The 15822-nt window shown below is 36.4% G+C and overlaps 3 protein-coding genes across 4 annotated transcripts in view; all 3 read left to right on the top strand.

Moving 5' to 3' along the window:
• Nucleotides 1-15822, top strand: part of LOC144959063 (tRNA wybutosine-synthesizing protein 5-like) — a 297326-nt gene that overhangs the window by 202972 nt on the left and 78532 nt on the right. The gene's annotated exons all lie outside the window — the stretch shown is intronic.
• The window catches only part of LOC144958943 (uncharacterized), a gene marked incomplete in the record, with an annotated part of 58616 nt that overhangs the window by 1379 nt on the left and 41415 nt on the right, over nucleotides 1-15822 (top strand). The window contains 1 exon segment of the mRNA XM_078891240.1: nucleotides 4188-4432. Coding sequence (XP_078747366.1) covers nucleotides 4188-4432 — 245 coding nt within the window.
• On the top strand, nucleotides 5768-14350 carry LOC144959067 (uncharacterized). 2 transcript variants are annotated; one of them, XM_078891438.1, is made up of 2 exons: nucleotides 5768-6028; nucleotides 14109-14350. In XM_078891438.1, exons 1-2 carry the CDS (start codon nucleotides 5900-5902, stop codon nucleotides 14286-14288), a joined length of 309 nt encoding a protein of 102 aa, XP_078747564.1. In that variant the 5' UTR covers nucleotides 5768-5899; the 3' UTR covers nucleotides 14289-14350. The 2 variants fall into 2 exon arrangements, with proteins under 2 accessions (XP_078747564.1, XP_078747563.1); XM_078891437.1 differs by having other exon boundaries at nucleotides 5768-6184.

The following is a 15822-nucleotide window of genomic DNA, read 5'->3' as shown; positions in this document are numbered from 1 at the left end:
ACTATTGTCCTAAAGATTTTACTTATAAAAATTGACGGAGACATTTTTTAGATAAATCGTCCCAAATTGTCTTTTATGACTTGACTTGACTTAGATGCCTTTCGCGTCTCGACCGAAAGATCGGGTCGCCTTGGCTGTTTCCAGTATTTCCTGTGTGAGGTGTCTCCAATATTGCCGGTCCTCTGCTAGGGTTCTCAGATTTTCAAGGTCCCCTGCCGTTATGAGACTAATGCTTTGTCCAAGTGTTGTGAGGTTTTTGTTTAGGATCACAGGGAGTGTTGTGATCGGTCTTCCTCTGAAAAGGTTTCCGTGTTTTTGGAAGTATCCCGACATGGCTTGGTTTGCTGGTATGTTTTTGTCCCTGCGTAGTATGTGACCGAAAAGTTGCCATCGTTGTTGTAAAATGTCAAGGGAGATTGGTCTTTCTTTTGTGATCTTATAGAGTGATTCATTTGAGATCTTTTTGGGTATTTGATGTCCAGTACCCTTCTTAGCTGTGTGCGATGGAAGGCATCCAGATGTTCTTCTTCGGATTTTGTCAACGCCCAAGTGCCGCAGTTATACAGAAGTACCGGTTTTACAAGAGCATGGTACAGTTTCAGTTTAGTTTTTCTCTTTATTTTGTCACCTCTAATCCATACATTGGTGAGTTTACTGAGTGCGGCGTTTGATAGCTGTTTTCTTCTTTGTACATCCTCGGTGTCTCCAATTAGTGAGCCGACTTTCTTTGTTCTTTTCCATTCCTCTTTGTTCCTCGATATTGTTGTAAATTCGGTTTTATTGGAATTGACTTGGAGTTTTATTTCATGAGGGTATTTTGTATGATGTCTATATTTGCTGGTGTTGATCCAATAAAATCGACATCATCTGCATAGGCGATTTCTCTAGGGATTGCATTCTCAATATGAGTCGTTGGTTTTGGAATGACTTTTCGAACTTCTTTCAGAGCGTGTTCTAAGTATATTGTGAACAGAATCGGGCTCAGACTATCTCCTTGGGGGGTCCCGATGTTACTTTCGAACTGCGTCTGTTTTGTGGCCCCGTATATCCTTGGTTGTATCTTTGTGTTGCTGAGGAGAAATCGGATTATTCGGAGCTCGTCTTCGTCTACTATTTCTGTTAATATCTCCAAAAGTTTTCCTCTGTCGATCGTATCAAAGGCTGCGGACATATCGATTCCGGTTATTGTTATGGATATGTTTTCTTTGAGTGCCTTTGCTGCCAACCATTTATGTGTCCATACAACGTCCGATGTGCTTCGGTCTTGGCGAAACCCGCTTTGGCTATGTGATAGATAATTTTCTATTTTCGGTCTAATTCTGTTGAGGACAATAGTTGACAGTGTTTTTCTTATGGTATTCAGTAATGTTATTGGGCGCAGGTTGTTTACGGGTCCTTTCGTTTTTCCTGGTTTTTGTATTGTAATTAGGACACCGCTGTTTATGTCCCAGTCTTTGTGTGTTGAGAATGTTTTGTTCATTATGTTTGCAATGCTCAGATCCAGGGAGAGGGTACCGCATTTCAGCAATTCAGCGGGAATTTCATCTTCGCCTGGAGATCTGTTATTGTTTAGGCACTTTATGCTATTTCTAACTTCAGTTGTTGTGATGCGGTTGTTTAGGTCTCTAGGGTTTCCTGAGAAGGGCGATATTTGTGAGACTTGTTTGTGAAATTTCTGCTGGAAGTGGTCAGTTACAATGTCAAGGATATCGTTGGGATTTGTTGTCTGTTTGCCAAATTTATCCTGTAGTTTTGGGTTCTCGAATGGTTTTCGGTTCAGAGATTTCGTTGCTTTGAACATAGACGATGCGTTATTTTTGGACTTTTCTATGTCTTCCACTTTTTTGTCTAATTCCTCGTTTCTGTGTTTTATTGTAAGTGATCGAATTGAATGCAGTATTTTGTTTCGTTCCGTTTTCAGGTTTATTATTTCTTCCGAGTCTTTCGTGTTTTGTATCCTGATCCTAAGTTCTTTTTGTTGCCGCAATAGATCGTTAATAGCGATGTTAGGCGTTCGATTTGGTTTGTTCTTAGTTGTATTAATAGAGCCTGCACTTTCTTCCCCCGCATATTTCATTGCCGCTTGCGTCTCTTTCCATTCATTGTTTGGATTACTGTTTTGCTTTATTTTCCATAGACTTGAGTTAAGTTCATATTGGTAATGAATGCGACACTCTCGCTCATTTACTATTTTTGACGTGTTTATTTTGACTGCCGTTTTACCTTTCTGTCTTCGTTGTCTGTACACATTTATGTTGAAATTCGTTTTTACAAGTTTGTGATCGGATGTTAGCAGTGTACCACCGTATGATCGCGAGTTGGTTGAGTAGTGTTTATGGCGGTGTCGACATATGATATAGTCTATTTGGTTGTGTATTGTTATCATTTTGTCTTGGGTTTGGTCTTTCCTTTGTCCTACCCATGTTGTCTGGTGTCTAGATGGGTGGTTGAAAGCACTGTTTGTTATGAAAAGTTTTCTCTGTTCACAGAACTGGACTAATTTTTCTCCGTTATCGTTACGTTTTCCTTTTGAGTATGATCCTAAACATAGTGTGTCACTGTCGAGACGTTTTCCTACTTTGGCATTAAAATCTCCAGCAATTATTAATATTGATTTGTTTCCTATTTTGTTCAGTGTATCGTCTAGGTCTTTGTAAAATTTATCAGTTTCCTCTGGGTATTGTTTTGCGCGTTGACTTGTTGGTGCGTAAACATTTACGATTGAGATAGTGAACGTCTTCTTACCGTGATCGTCTTTGTTATCGTTATTCTGGTTCCTTGAATTGATCTTACACTTAAGCTCAAGAACACGTTACGCAATATATTCACTTTTCTATTTGTAAAACTTATGATGATATAATATCAGGTTTGTAAGGTTACGTTTCCAGGCAGTTGAAAGGGATGGATTCTATATTCCTCCGACAACGGGCTCAGGTTTGTAAGGTTCCACTTCCAGGCAGTTGGGAAGGGATCAATTATTTGTTTCTTCGACAGCGGGCTCAGATTTGATCCTTGATGTGTTGAAGATTGCACTGTCAAAGGTAAAAGCATCCGGCGTCTTGATGGTGGAGATAACATATCCACAAAGATCAAAAAGATAAAAATCTTCAAATATATCAATGTATGAGGAATGAAGCAGCTGGCCGTCTTGCATAGATTGTAGAGAGAAGTGAGTGTAGAATGATAGACCTATCAGCTTTTATAATAAGTGACAGAATGTAGAACGAAAAGTATTCACTAATTAGAAATTAATTCGAGGAAAGGCTATAAAAGGAATGATGATCTAATATTAGAAGGTAAAGATTTTCTAAGCCTACCGAAATATAACTGGAGTGAGATGAATTCAGTTCTTACTAAAATAAAAATTTAATAAGATAATTGTGAACAATCTTTGCTGTAACAGTGATTATAAAAAGAGAGAAATACAAATCTCATTCATTATATATACACGTGGTTTTAGTCACTGATTTCTCCATGAAAGGCATTTTTGTAATAATTTATTTTTGTACCATTTCTTGTATCAAAATCATGTGCCTTTTATGGTCTGACTGTACATTTGAGAAATGAGTATTGTAAAGTACCTTTAAAACATCTGGTGATAAATATCCTAAAGTAATCAGCTCGTATGAATGTAACAAAATTATATTTAAAAGATGCTTATCGTTAATGTTTTGCAGACCATGGACAATTTTGTATAAGTCTGTAAGATCGTCTCTTTTTCTTCCACACTTAAGTGATGGAAGTTTTATTTATTTGCAATCTATAACCTTGTAAATAAGTAAATGTTCGATTCGGACGTTTTCCACAACGACTGAGTGTCGTTTGGAAAAAAGGACAACAAATGCAATATCCTTACTATACTCCAAAGTTTGACTTACCACAGATTTTATATTGTAAGGAACACAGCAATTCACTTTTCAAGTATTCAGAACCTCTAAAATAATGCAATTGTCTTTGTAATGATTGTATTAATATTGTTAATCAAAATTAAGATCACTGTCAAAGATCACTCTAGCATCTTTTTCTTTGTTTCCACAAGTATAGAAAATATGTAAGAAATTTGATTTACAAACATGTATTATCTCAGAAGCCGTTATTTTGAAGAACAATCACTTGTGAGGAACCCAGTCAGAAGATTCACAAAGGTCCAAATGTATGCTATCATTTGTGTTTGTATCATCAAAAAGCTTACAGAAATCATCAACTCCTTATATTGCATAATATTTAGCTTCAGAACCAATGTTGACTCAAATCATTATTCATTATTACTTTGTCTCAAGACTATAATGGATAACCTGGAGGAGAATTATTCTAACATGGATGTCGACAGCGTGGATTTGAACTATTACTTTACACTGCAGGGGGCCAATTTTACCATTGTTGATATGGAAGCCGGGGACTGTTTGTACATTCCAAGTAATTGGATTCACCAGGTGAGTTGATGATTGCATTGAATCAGACGGACACCCAAATCATTTGAATTCTGTCTCCGTTTGTAACGATCTAACGGTGCGTCTTCAACCACTGATTAGCCTTGAATAAAAGACAACTTGCCTCCTTGGGGTCATTCGAAGATTTCTTAATCTTTTTGCGCGTCTTTCCTTAAATTGTCTCAATCTATTCCCACTCTATCCGTTTGATATTTTTGCACACAATTTCTTCACCTATTCAAAAAAGATAAATATCGTGTCCCTTTATTTGTTCTCGATTAGTTTGTTTTTAGAACGGAAGGTCCAGAATGCCAGAATTTATCTGGATTACGATAGCGCTAAACAGACAACTGTAAAACAATTATAGAGGCTCCAAAAGCCGTGTTTAAAACATATCTGAAATCACAGATATCAAATTTGGACTCGATTATCCCCCATAAAATTGATACATAATGACACAAAAATAAATAAGTTATTTCCAAAACTTGGCTCCTACAACCATTGAGTAATAAATATAATTGGAACAAAATGAAAATTAAAGTAGACAATATGATTGGATGAACGTTCTTAGAGGAGGAAAGTCGATGCTAACTGCCAAAAAAAACCCTGTAGTTTTAATAAAAAGTCATTTGCATATCCATTGTGATAAAATACTGGTCAAACATTTCTAAATTAATAAAAATAGCTGCTTCCACAGATTACAGAAGACACATTGTGGTTGTTTGTGATCATATAAAATCTTTGCATCCTGATTGTTCGTCTCTTGGCACAGGGTCAAAATGTTAAGTTTATTGTGCTGTTTTTATTATACGAGTCACATTATTCACATAATGTTTCTGTCTTTATTTATACGAGTCACATTACCTACAAAATGTTTTTCTCTAAACGAAGGAAGTTCTCGTTGATTTTATTATGTAATCAAATCATTTTCCCACTTAGAACAAATAATTTGCAGTTAGTTTGTCTATTTCAGTTCTTTGATAACGTAAAATTGGAACATAAAATGGCAAAATTAATTATTTTTTAATTGTTTCCAATGAAGATTTTCCAAACATTTGCATTTTAAGGGTCGCTTTTCCATCTAGATTTGATAATAACGTCATGTTAATCATAGCCAGTGTTTGTTGAAGTCATGTCAGCCATTAACTATTCCTCTTTGAATGCGTGTTGTTGTAATTAACTATCCAATCTCATTTCCATTCAAACAGGTGAGATCAACAGGAAACAACCTGGCCGTCAATCGGTGGTTTCTAAACATGGCCACAAGGGATACTTTTCTAGAAACCAACCCAATAAAAAGCGATGATTGGTGCCACTGCAAAAACACATAATCCCATCACCTGTTCCGAAAGGAAATACCTAAAGAAAACAAAGCTAAGACTCTGATTTCAAGGGGAATTGAATTTGGACATTCACTCGTCGTCTTAATTTTTCAGCGAGAGTTACATCGATTAAAATTGCAACAGAAAATGTCACAAACGCCCCCAGACAAAGCAGATAAAGGAGTCAGTTTGGAAAGATTGAAACAAATGTTAAAAGCAAACACACGTTTTAAAACTGATTTACCTGGCTCTGAAATTGAATTTGTAAACAAGAAGGTAAAAGAATTGTTTTTAGTAAGTCTAGACCAACTGGACATCGATGGCGATGGGTTTATAACGATGTCAGAGTTTGGTCAAAATCATATCAAGGCATGGGATGACCTTACAGACAGAGTTGTCAAGGCTTTACTGTTGGGACCTCTTGCAGACGTAGTAATACATTTTATTATTGGAAATTAAGTCACTCTCTGTTTGGTTCACAGAAGAAAATGCAAAGCGAAGACACATCAATTCATTTCTGATTAGTTTAATATTCAGTAGAATTATAGTCTTTTAAAGTCGTTTTCACACACTAACTATGTTGGAGAGATTCCTTCTTTTGCAATTACTTGGCAATTTAGATACATTTTCTTTCGTTCAGAATAAGGATACATGGGTTTGATGCTAATTTCTGCGAGGGTTTATCAACTATGTATTGCCATGAAAATGAAGGAATCGCTCGGTTTTTTATGAAATTTTGAGGAGAAAGTTGTATGTTTCGCATAAAAATGTGACGTTCTGATTTTCACTTTTTGTGCGCTCCATTCCAAAGTACACCAATCAGACATCCAGTTATGTCACAAAATGAGGCCATTGCAAATGAAAATGTAACATTCTCCTATTCTTTATTAAAAATAATTTTCTGACAGACAGTGGATGAAACTTGGGTCTGCCAAAATTCTGTCAATATGGTTCAGATCCATCCCTTTCCCCGTTTGAGTAGGACACAAACATTGGGGAAAGCTTCGAAATGAAATTCCGCGTTTGCAGTCATATCATGCCTCAGTGTCAACAGGAGTGACAAATGATTTAGGGTTAGAATTCTTAGCTCATCCCGCCTACTCACTCGACTTGGTCCCTTCAGCATTTTTAATGTTCCTTATATTAAAGATAGATTACACAAAAAGCGTTTTGAATATGAAATTGCAGTTTTAAGATCTTCCGAAGGCTGGATTCAGGCCAAATTCAAAACCTTTTAGTTTTAAGAACTTTTCAAGATAAAGGAGAAATGGGAGAAGTGTACCACTTTATCAGGGTGACCATGTAGAAAGATTTAAGTAACTGTGGAAAATTTCATGACAATCTTAACATTCCTTAATAGTCAGTACAATTAATAATTGATCTACCCTCGTGCTATCAAGGAACCTTCACACAAATTTTTTATTCTCATGATGTGTCTAGAGTGAATTTTTTGTTTTCAATATGATTTGAAGCCAAAACAATTCCAAAGTGCATTTAAATATTTTTTAAACTCTCCCTTTATATTCCATTGTCCTCCATTCCTCATACCAAACCGTATTTTGTTTTTGCAAGACACGTTTTAATTCAAACACAATCAAGTCAACATTCATCACAATGCAAAAATAAAAAAAAACAAATTAAAATATGAATTTGCAGAAATGGCTTCCTTTTTTGAATGAAAGTTCACATGACGTTTGATGTCTTCAGGATGAGAATGGTAAAGCTGTGAATGAAAGTGTTTTAGGGATGTGCGATTTAGCCAAACACTCTTTACAGTGTTAATAATATAGGGTTCTTAAGGTTCTGCCTTTATACTTTCAAACCAGTTTTCAATGCTTTAAGAATTTGGCAGTGCGCATTAAAAACGAGTTTGAAATCTTAAATAAAGGAGTTCAAGTACAAATTTATGACATTCCTCTAGTAAACTCTTCTTATCAAAACTTTTTCTTTTTCACACTTAGATTTTACTATTTAACATTAGGAATGATCATTATGGTCCTGATATAATGATATCCCCAGTCGAGGAAAACTGATTTTTTAAATTGTATTTTTATTTCTTGCTTTGTCTGGCATTGTTTCATCCACACTTTTAGAAATCTTCACAATAGCAAAAAAATCGTGTTCCATAAAATGCGACCAGTTGTGTCAAACAACAACCAAAACTTGAAGACCAGAATGAAAGTTGTAGAAACATTTGTTATAAGTACCCTTTTGTACGGTTGTGAAACGTGGCCGCTTGACAAAGAATGTACGAGGATGTTAGAGGCATTTGAGATGTGGGTGTATAGAAGAATGTTGAGGGTATCATGGACAGACAGGTGTAGGAACAAGGAAGTGTTGGAGAAGGTGAGAAAGGGAAGAATTCTGATCGATAACATCAGAAAGAGGCAGTTACGCTTTCTTGGACATGTGTGGAGATGAGACGGAATAGAAAAGTTGGTAACATCTGGGATGATCGAAGGAAAGAGAGCTAGAGGAAGACAAAGAATGACTTATCTAAATAACCTAAGAATGGCCAAATGTGACTTAAAAAGCAACACATATTTCATGCACACCGAAGAGGATCGTGATTCGTGGAGACAGCTGACCGGCAACGTGCTCAAGAGCACAAGCCACGATGGATGATGATGATGATGATGATGATGATGATGATGATGATGATGATGATGATGATGATGATGATGATGATGATGATGGTGATGATGATGATAACATTTGACAAACCCAAACCCTTTCTACCTTGGTGTGCTATAAGACAAACCTAAACCTTTGTTCCTGGGAATTGGATTTGACAAAACAAACCTTTTGTATCTTGGTATGCCATTTGACAAATCCAAACCCTTTGTACTTTGGTTTTACAATAGAAAAAGACTTACCCAGAGTATATTTGAACAAGAAATTCTTCAGACATTTATCCTTGGTTTATGCTAAAGCACTCAAAAATTGGGTATTTGACAGAAAGTAAACAAATCAACTTAGGGCATTCTTGAACAGTTGTCAGAAAAAGGCATGGCAGTCTTGTGGTATGACGCTCGCCTTCTAAACGAAAGGTCTTGTGTCCATCTCGGTCACGTAGTTGGGTCCTTAGAAAAGGCTCTTTCCTGACATTCTCTACCATACTCAGGTGTAAAATGATTTCAGCTCTAGATACTAACTTTTAATTCCTTTTCGTATTATACATTTTAACTCTGTTGTTGGAGTTTTAAATTCTTTATCCATCTCTTATACTCTCATGCTCTTTTTACAAATGCCTACATACCTAGAGTTTTTCTTTCTCTCTAGACCACAGTATAACTAATAACCTATAAATCCAGAAGACTGGGCTCCTAAAACGATGTAGTTGCTTTTGGTGGAGAATGCTAATGCTTTGAACAACCATTAGCTTTGATAAAGGATGAGTTTTGACGATACTTGAGATTGTGGGTCAACACTCATGTCTGGTCACCTGGATTTGGTTTGCATTATCTAATTGGATCTTTCTGGGCCCGCTAGCGACTCTCTCGGGCAATGTTGAAGTAGTTGATAGGAAGGCAAGTAATTGAATGCAAGTATTGTCGTTGACATAGTTTTGTCCTAATGAAGACCGGGATGACCGGATGATATGTTGATATACGCATGCATGTCTGGTCAAGATCTTGAGCACCGTCATGAGCACCAACCGTCACCTTGTTGCTTTCTGCCGTCTTAGCTCACCCGTGAAATGTCCAACAAACTACATCACGGTGGTAACGCCGAATAAACGAATGAGGAAAGTGGGCATTTGTCAGATTGACCGTTTCCAATAAACAATGTGAAAGTTTAATAAAGTTGATTTTTATAGATTGCTATAATCGAAGGAAAAGTGAAATGCCCATTGGTGATGCCGTTTATTGAAACTTCCTAAAACAGTTCATTGTCCCTATAGCAACATACAGCCCAGATCTACACAAATATTCGTAATCATAAGATTACTTATACAGATTTTGACCCGTGTTATCATTTCTATTGACAATTTATTTATCAATCAGAAAACTAATTTAGAATATTTTAAATATTTTATTCGTTTCATAAGCGAAGATATAGAAAAGTGTCCGTTGTTAAAAGCGTCTAATACTCAAGATGGATCGGATAATGGAACAATGTTCTGCTATATCAACCTCATAACAGTTGTAAAATTGTGCGGGTTGGCTTCAAAATGTCACTGTCAAACAAAAACAAATGAAGTAAGTAGAAAAGTGCCAGAAAACAATAGAAAATAAATATGTCCGCGGCAATGGGAGCTCACTTCATTCCTTGTTATTATCAACATAAGTGGCTGCTCCACTCACTTTCCTGAATTGTAAGACAAAGGGTGACATCATTTTTGGTCCTGAAATGGATTGCGGAAAGGCTCATCCTGTTACGACGAAATAATATGTATATGTAAAGTAAGCGTGTATGAGAGTGGTTGTGAATATATGTGTATATGTGCGTGCGTGTGTGCGGTTGTCACAGAGAGAGAGAGAGAGATTGATAGAAAGAGAGAGAGAGAGAGAGAGAGAGAGAAAGAGAGAGATAGAGAAAGAGAGAGAGAGAGAGAGAGAGAGAGAGGAAGATTTAATTGCAGAGAGTGCTTGTTCACGCGAGTGTACCAATTCAACGTGTTTTGTGTTACTTTTTCGGCATAAATATACTCTACAAAAGTAATTTTTATACTGTGTATCTTTTGTTCTGAATATGTGACTAGTCGTGTTTTATACTTTCAAACACGTGCCCGTGAATATCTTTAATATTAAATAATTATCTAACTAAGATGTTGGGATATCTTAATTAATTATACACACATGAAAGATAAAAGAAAAATCCCACTACGATATTGGTTAGCATTAAAAACCAATTACCTAGTAATCTTACTTGTTTTGATTTCATAGTAAGAGCAACAGCTTTGTCATGCACAAGTTAGTGCTATCTGCCACTCTATGAAAAAAGATGAATTTATTGTGTTTATGTTTGTTTGTGTTTATCAGAATCTCTCTCTCTCTCTCTCTCTCTCTCTCTCTCTCTCCCTCTCTCTCTTTCTCTATCTCTATCTATCTATCTATCTATATATCTATCACTCCTTCTCCCTCTCTCTGTATCTGTGTGTTTTAGGTGTATGTCTATTGACTCTGTGTGTGTGTGTGTGTGTGTGTGTGTTTGTGTGTGTCTGTTTGGCTGTTTTCAAACTAGAGTCACAGATGTTAGATACAGATTTGCGTCCAATCGTCCATCTCACATTATAATCACCAATTGATTTACAGCTGTGAAATTGTCCAGATACTAGTCATTGTTGTGGTAGAAAAGTGCTGTTTTCCCCCCGATTTTTTAGACGGGCAGTTTAAGGGTTGTCACCATCTCTTACTCTCTCATCATTTCGGAACAAACCTGACTCTGGGCGTTAAGTTTTATTCTTAAATTGTGTAAATTGTAAGTTTGTTATTTGTTCGGAGGAAGAAATTGTTTTTCATCTGACTTTATATTAAACGGAGGTTGTCCGAATGACACTAATGTAATACCAAATGAAAAGCAAATATTGATTAACTCTCTCAAGTTCACCCTCATTGAAAATCGAACAAATTTGTTCGATTTTCCATGCATATGAACTCGAGAGAGTTAAATAGAAGATACGTGATGTCCTAACGTGAGGACAAAGAGTGGGTTTGTAATGTAATCAAAATTTGGTGTTCCTGGCTGGTGTTCTAATTTGGGTCATCGTCGCTCCACTAATTTAATCAGGTGGCTGTTGAATTTTTTCTTCCCTTGAGATAGACACACAGGGTAAGGGTGAGGCTCAGAATAACCCCCAAACTAGCAGATGTTCTCGCGGTCAGTTTGTTTACTAATCTGATAAGTGAGGACCTTATCGTTGACGTATTCCAACATCATAAAGAACATGTTTGCTATGTTAAACAAACTGAAATTAAACACTTTTCAAGTTCCATAACAGACCCCAGAGAGACACAAATTTCCTGATTTTGTTAATACTTTCCTAAGACGATGTCTTCATCTTTCCCTAATATAAATTGGGGGAGAATCAGAAGTTTCAGTCTTGAATTTGATCAACCGGCCTCGTGGTAACTATTAATCAGGCGCCAGATTGTTGTTTCAGTTATAAATCGGATTCAAATTGCAAACTGAGGGCTATCTCTTCTTCCGTTGAATATCTTCCGTTTCTGTAGCCGGCAAACTCTGGACAAAAATTCAGTAACATCGACTCTTTTATTATTAGGAATAACATGGGTGTGTAGCTGTTTGAATGACTACCTGTAGCATGGAAAATATTCCTGGTTTCCAAGCCTGTCGTCGCATTCTATTTGAAGGGACATAAGACTCTAATGTCTTACGTTCCAGGTATTTTACATTAGCAGAATATAAGCCGTCCAACCCCATTTCTTAATTATTTATGTTACTAATGCCCACAATTATTTCTCATAAAATAGACCAACGTGGTCTAGTTCCAATTTTCTAGAGATAGCGAGATTCAGAACTGACCAACTCTGTTTCCTTCCGTCAGCCAGAGACTGAAGAAGTCTATCTGTTTCGCCCTACGAGTTGTTCTGCTGATATTCTAGGTACAGCCTTTCCAACTCTTTGTGTATGACATGATTGAACCAAACAGAGTAAGGCTCTGCACAGTCTTTTTTATTTAATTTGTTCTAACCTCAGGAATGTGAGACACCCAATGTTTGTCGTCACTTTGCCAGTTTAGATTTATCTCCACCTTTTACATACGACAATGGATATAGGTTTAGGGATATTGACCTTAAAAAAAGAGTAATGAATAAATAAATAGATAAATAAATGAATAAATAAATAAAATATGAGAAATTTACAAGAAGTATCAGCCAATAGTAGAAATTGTATCCAAAGTGTTAAGAAATGGATGAATGAGAACAGACTGAAACTGAATGATGATAAGACGGAGGTGCTGTATGTGGGGAACAGGAAGTGGAAAAGTGAAACAGATTTGAAGTTGGGGGATGCCTCTATTCAAATTGTTGACAAAGTGAAAAACCTTGGCACATTCTTAGACTCTGGACTGTCGATGGAGCATCAGGTTAATAATTTGGTTAGATCTCTCTTTTTCCAACTAAAAAAGATTGCTTCCATTAGACGGTTCATATCTGAGGATGTGACCAAGCACCTGGTTGTGTCCCTCGTACTATCGAAATTGGATTATTGTAATGCTCTGTTGATTGGCGTTTCGCAATACAATCTGAAACGTCTTCAGATTGTCCAAAACAGCGCTGCCAGACTAGTATTTATGAAGCGTAGGTGCGACTCTGCCGGACCTCTACTTCATGACCTGCATTGGCTGCCTGTTGAGAAAAGAATTAAATTCAAAGCTTGTGTTTTAGTGTATCGTTGTCTTGAAGGTACTGCCCCTTCCTACCTTTCAGAACTAATTGAAAGATATTCAAAACCCCGCCCCTTACGTTCGGCCAGTGATTCCACAAAACTAGTTGTCCCTTGAATTCGGAAAAATGCTGGAATGAGATCCTTTTCTCATTTCGGACCCTCTATTTGGAACGCCTTACCGCAGAGCATTCGTGAAAAAGAATCTTTGTCTATTTTTAAACGTTCGCTTAAAACATATTTGTTTCGATTTTAGTAGATGGTATGAGAAGCAAGATAGGTTTGGTTTGTGTTGTGTGTTGTGTTGTGTGTGTGTATGTGTGTGTGTGTGTGTGTGTGTGTGTGTGTGTGTGCTTGTGTGTGTGAATGAGTATGTTTCAGCCAAAGTAATTTGTAATTTAAGCGCTTAGAGTCTGGTGTCTCGGAGTTATAGCGCTATATAAGTTTTCAGCATTATTATTATTATTATTATTATTATTAAAATAAATAAATAACTGCACAGTCTTAACCAGTAGCTTTCTAAATCGTGTTATGTTTTTGGACTTGGGAGCTGTGGTTGATTAATATGGTAACAATACCTAATGTCATTGATATTGGAGTCCAGGCCATCTGGGCTCTTCGCTCATCAAAACATACCAGTTTAGATTGAAAAATATCCACAATTAAGTTATTGGAACTTGCAATTTCCTTGGCACGTGATCAGTTTGGAATATTTTTCAGCCTTTATATAAGAGCTTATACTATCGAGTGCTTTAGGTCCAGATTGAAGACTGAATAGTTTAGATCAACTTTCCCTTTATATTTCAAAATCACATTCTTCATATTGTATTGATATTATAATAACTTAATAAATCATCTCTTCTATTGTAACTTTTAATTTTCGTAATATTTTCATGCCGAACATGTCTTTTAAAGTGGCATTGAACACGTAAGGTGGAGATTTGCACTCTATATATTTCATCCTTTATCTAATTATCTATTTGTTTCATTAACTATCTCCCAGATGTCCTCTATTAAGTTTTACCTCCCAATAGAGAGAGATTGCGTACACGAACTGGACAGCGATGGCGATGGGTTTATAACGATGTCAGAGTTTAGTCGAAATCATATCATATCAAGGCATGGGATGACCTTACAGACCGAGTTTTCAAGACCTTTCTGGTGGGACCTCTTGCAGATCTAGTAATACAATGTATACTGGAACATTAAGTAACTCTCTGTTTGGTTCATGGAATAAAATGCCAATGGAAGACATATCTTTCTTTATGATGAGTTTTATATCCATTAGAATTTCTTTCTTTTAAATTCCTTTCGCATATTGACTCTGAAAGAAATCCCTTCTATTGAAAATAGTTTCAATTACTTGGGAATTCGGATATAAATATTTATGTTCAGAATAAAAATACACGAAAATGATGCACGTTAAGGTTTTGTCAAACATGAATTGTTCTGACAATAAAGCAACTATTCAATTTGCATGACATTTTCAGGTCAGGAAAAAGTTATGCTTCTCATAAGATTGCATTTAAAATGTTGCTTTCTTATTAATACTTTTTACGCAGACACTAACAATCTAAATACAGTAAATGAAGATGAGAAACTATGTGTAAAAAACAAAGAAACAAGATGCTGCATTAAATAAGTAAAAGAAACATCGAATTAAAATCATTGGAACACGATCAAAAAGTACAGTAAGCAACGAGAAACCAGTGTTCAGGGCGGCAAAGCTGTTAAATCAGAAGTCTTTCGAAAACTCAAAAGTAACAGACGAGTCAGGAAAGTATATAATCGACCCAAATGAAATATGAACGGTTCTTTCGAGTCATTACAAGACGAAATTAAGAAACGCGTTGCTCATTGCTCAACCCTATAGAATAATGGGAAGTAAGAAAAATATGTAACACATTGAGCAACAACAAACCTCAAGAGAAGACAATTTATGCGCTGAACTATTTAAATATGGACCACAGTCACTTGAAGAACACATAGCAGACATATTTAATATTACATTCTGAGAATATAGTCCACTCAACATAAACATAGGGTCATGCATTTCTATACAGAAACCCGGAAAGACCACATGACCTCCAAAAACCTAAGACCATTCGAAAACCACTCTCCATTATAACTTTTAACAGGATACAACCACACATAGAAAGGTAATTATCACACAGCCGAAGTGCATTTCTTCAAAAAAAAAGCATAGCAGATGTTGTGTGGACACATAAATGGTTGGCCGCAAAATCTCTATCCGAGAAAATCAATATCGCCATCACCGAAATAGACATAACAGCGACCTTTGACACGATAGATCGCCATGTCCTGCTAAATATAATGAAACCAATAATAACTTATTATGAAGTTAGACTAATGCGTCTCCTTTTCAGTGAGACATGGGTAAACACTAAAGTGAACGGAGCTACAGCCCAAATACGGTTCTTAAGTAATAGTGGAACACCACTTTGTTCGTTGTATACCTGGAAAATGCTCTAAAGGATGTGCAAACTGTTGTGCCTGCCCCTCAAACTATATTTTAATCTCACCTTCCATCAGAAATAGCATACGCAGACGATATTAATCTCGTCACTGGAAAAGATCTCAACGTAAAGGTCGTACAAGAAGCATTAGAGAAACACAATCAGTTCGTAAACGCCGATAAAACCGACATTACGAAACTTGACAACGACGACCAACAGTGAAAAAAGACAAAACGGTTG

This window comes from Berghia stephanieae, chromosome 13, assembly GCF_034508935.2.
Source record: "Berghia stephanieae isolate SIO BIC M18660-M18661 chromosome 13, UCSD_Bste_1.3, whole genome shotgun sequence".
Classification (NCBI taxonomy): domain Eukaryota; kingdom Metazoa; phylum Mollusca; class Gastropoda; order Nudibranchia; family Aeolidiidae; genus Berghia; species Berghia stephanieae.
This window is presented reverse-complemented; position numbering and strand designations above follow the sequence as displayed.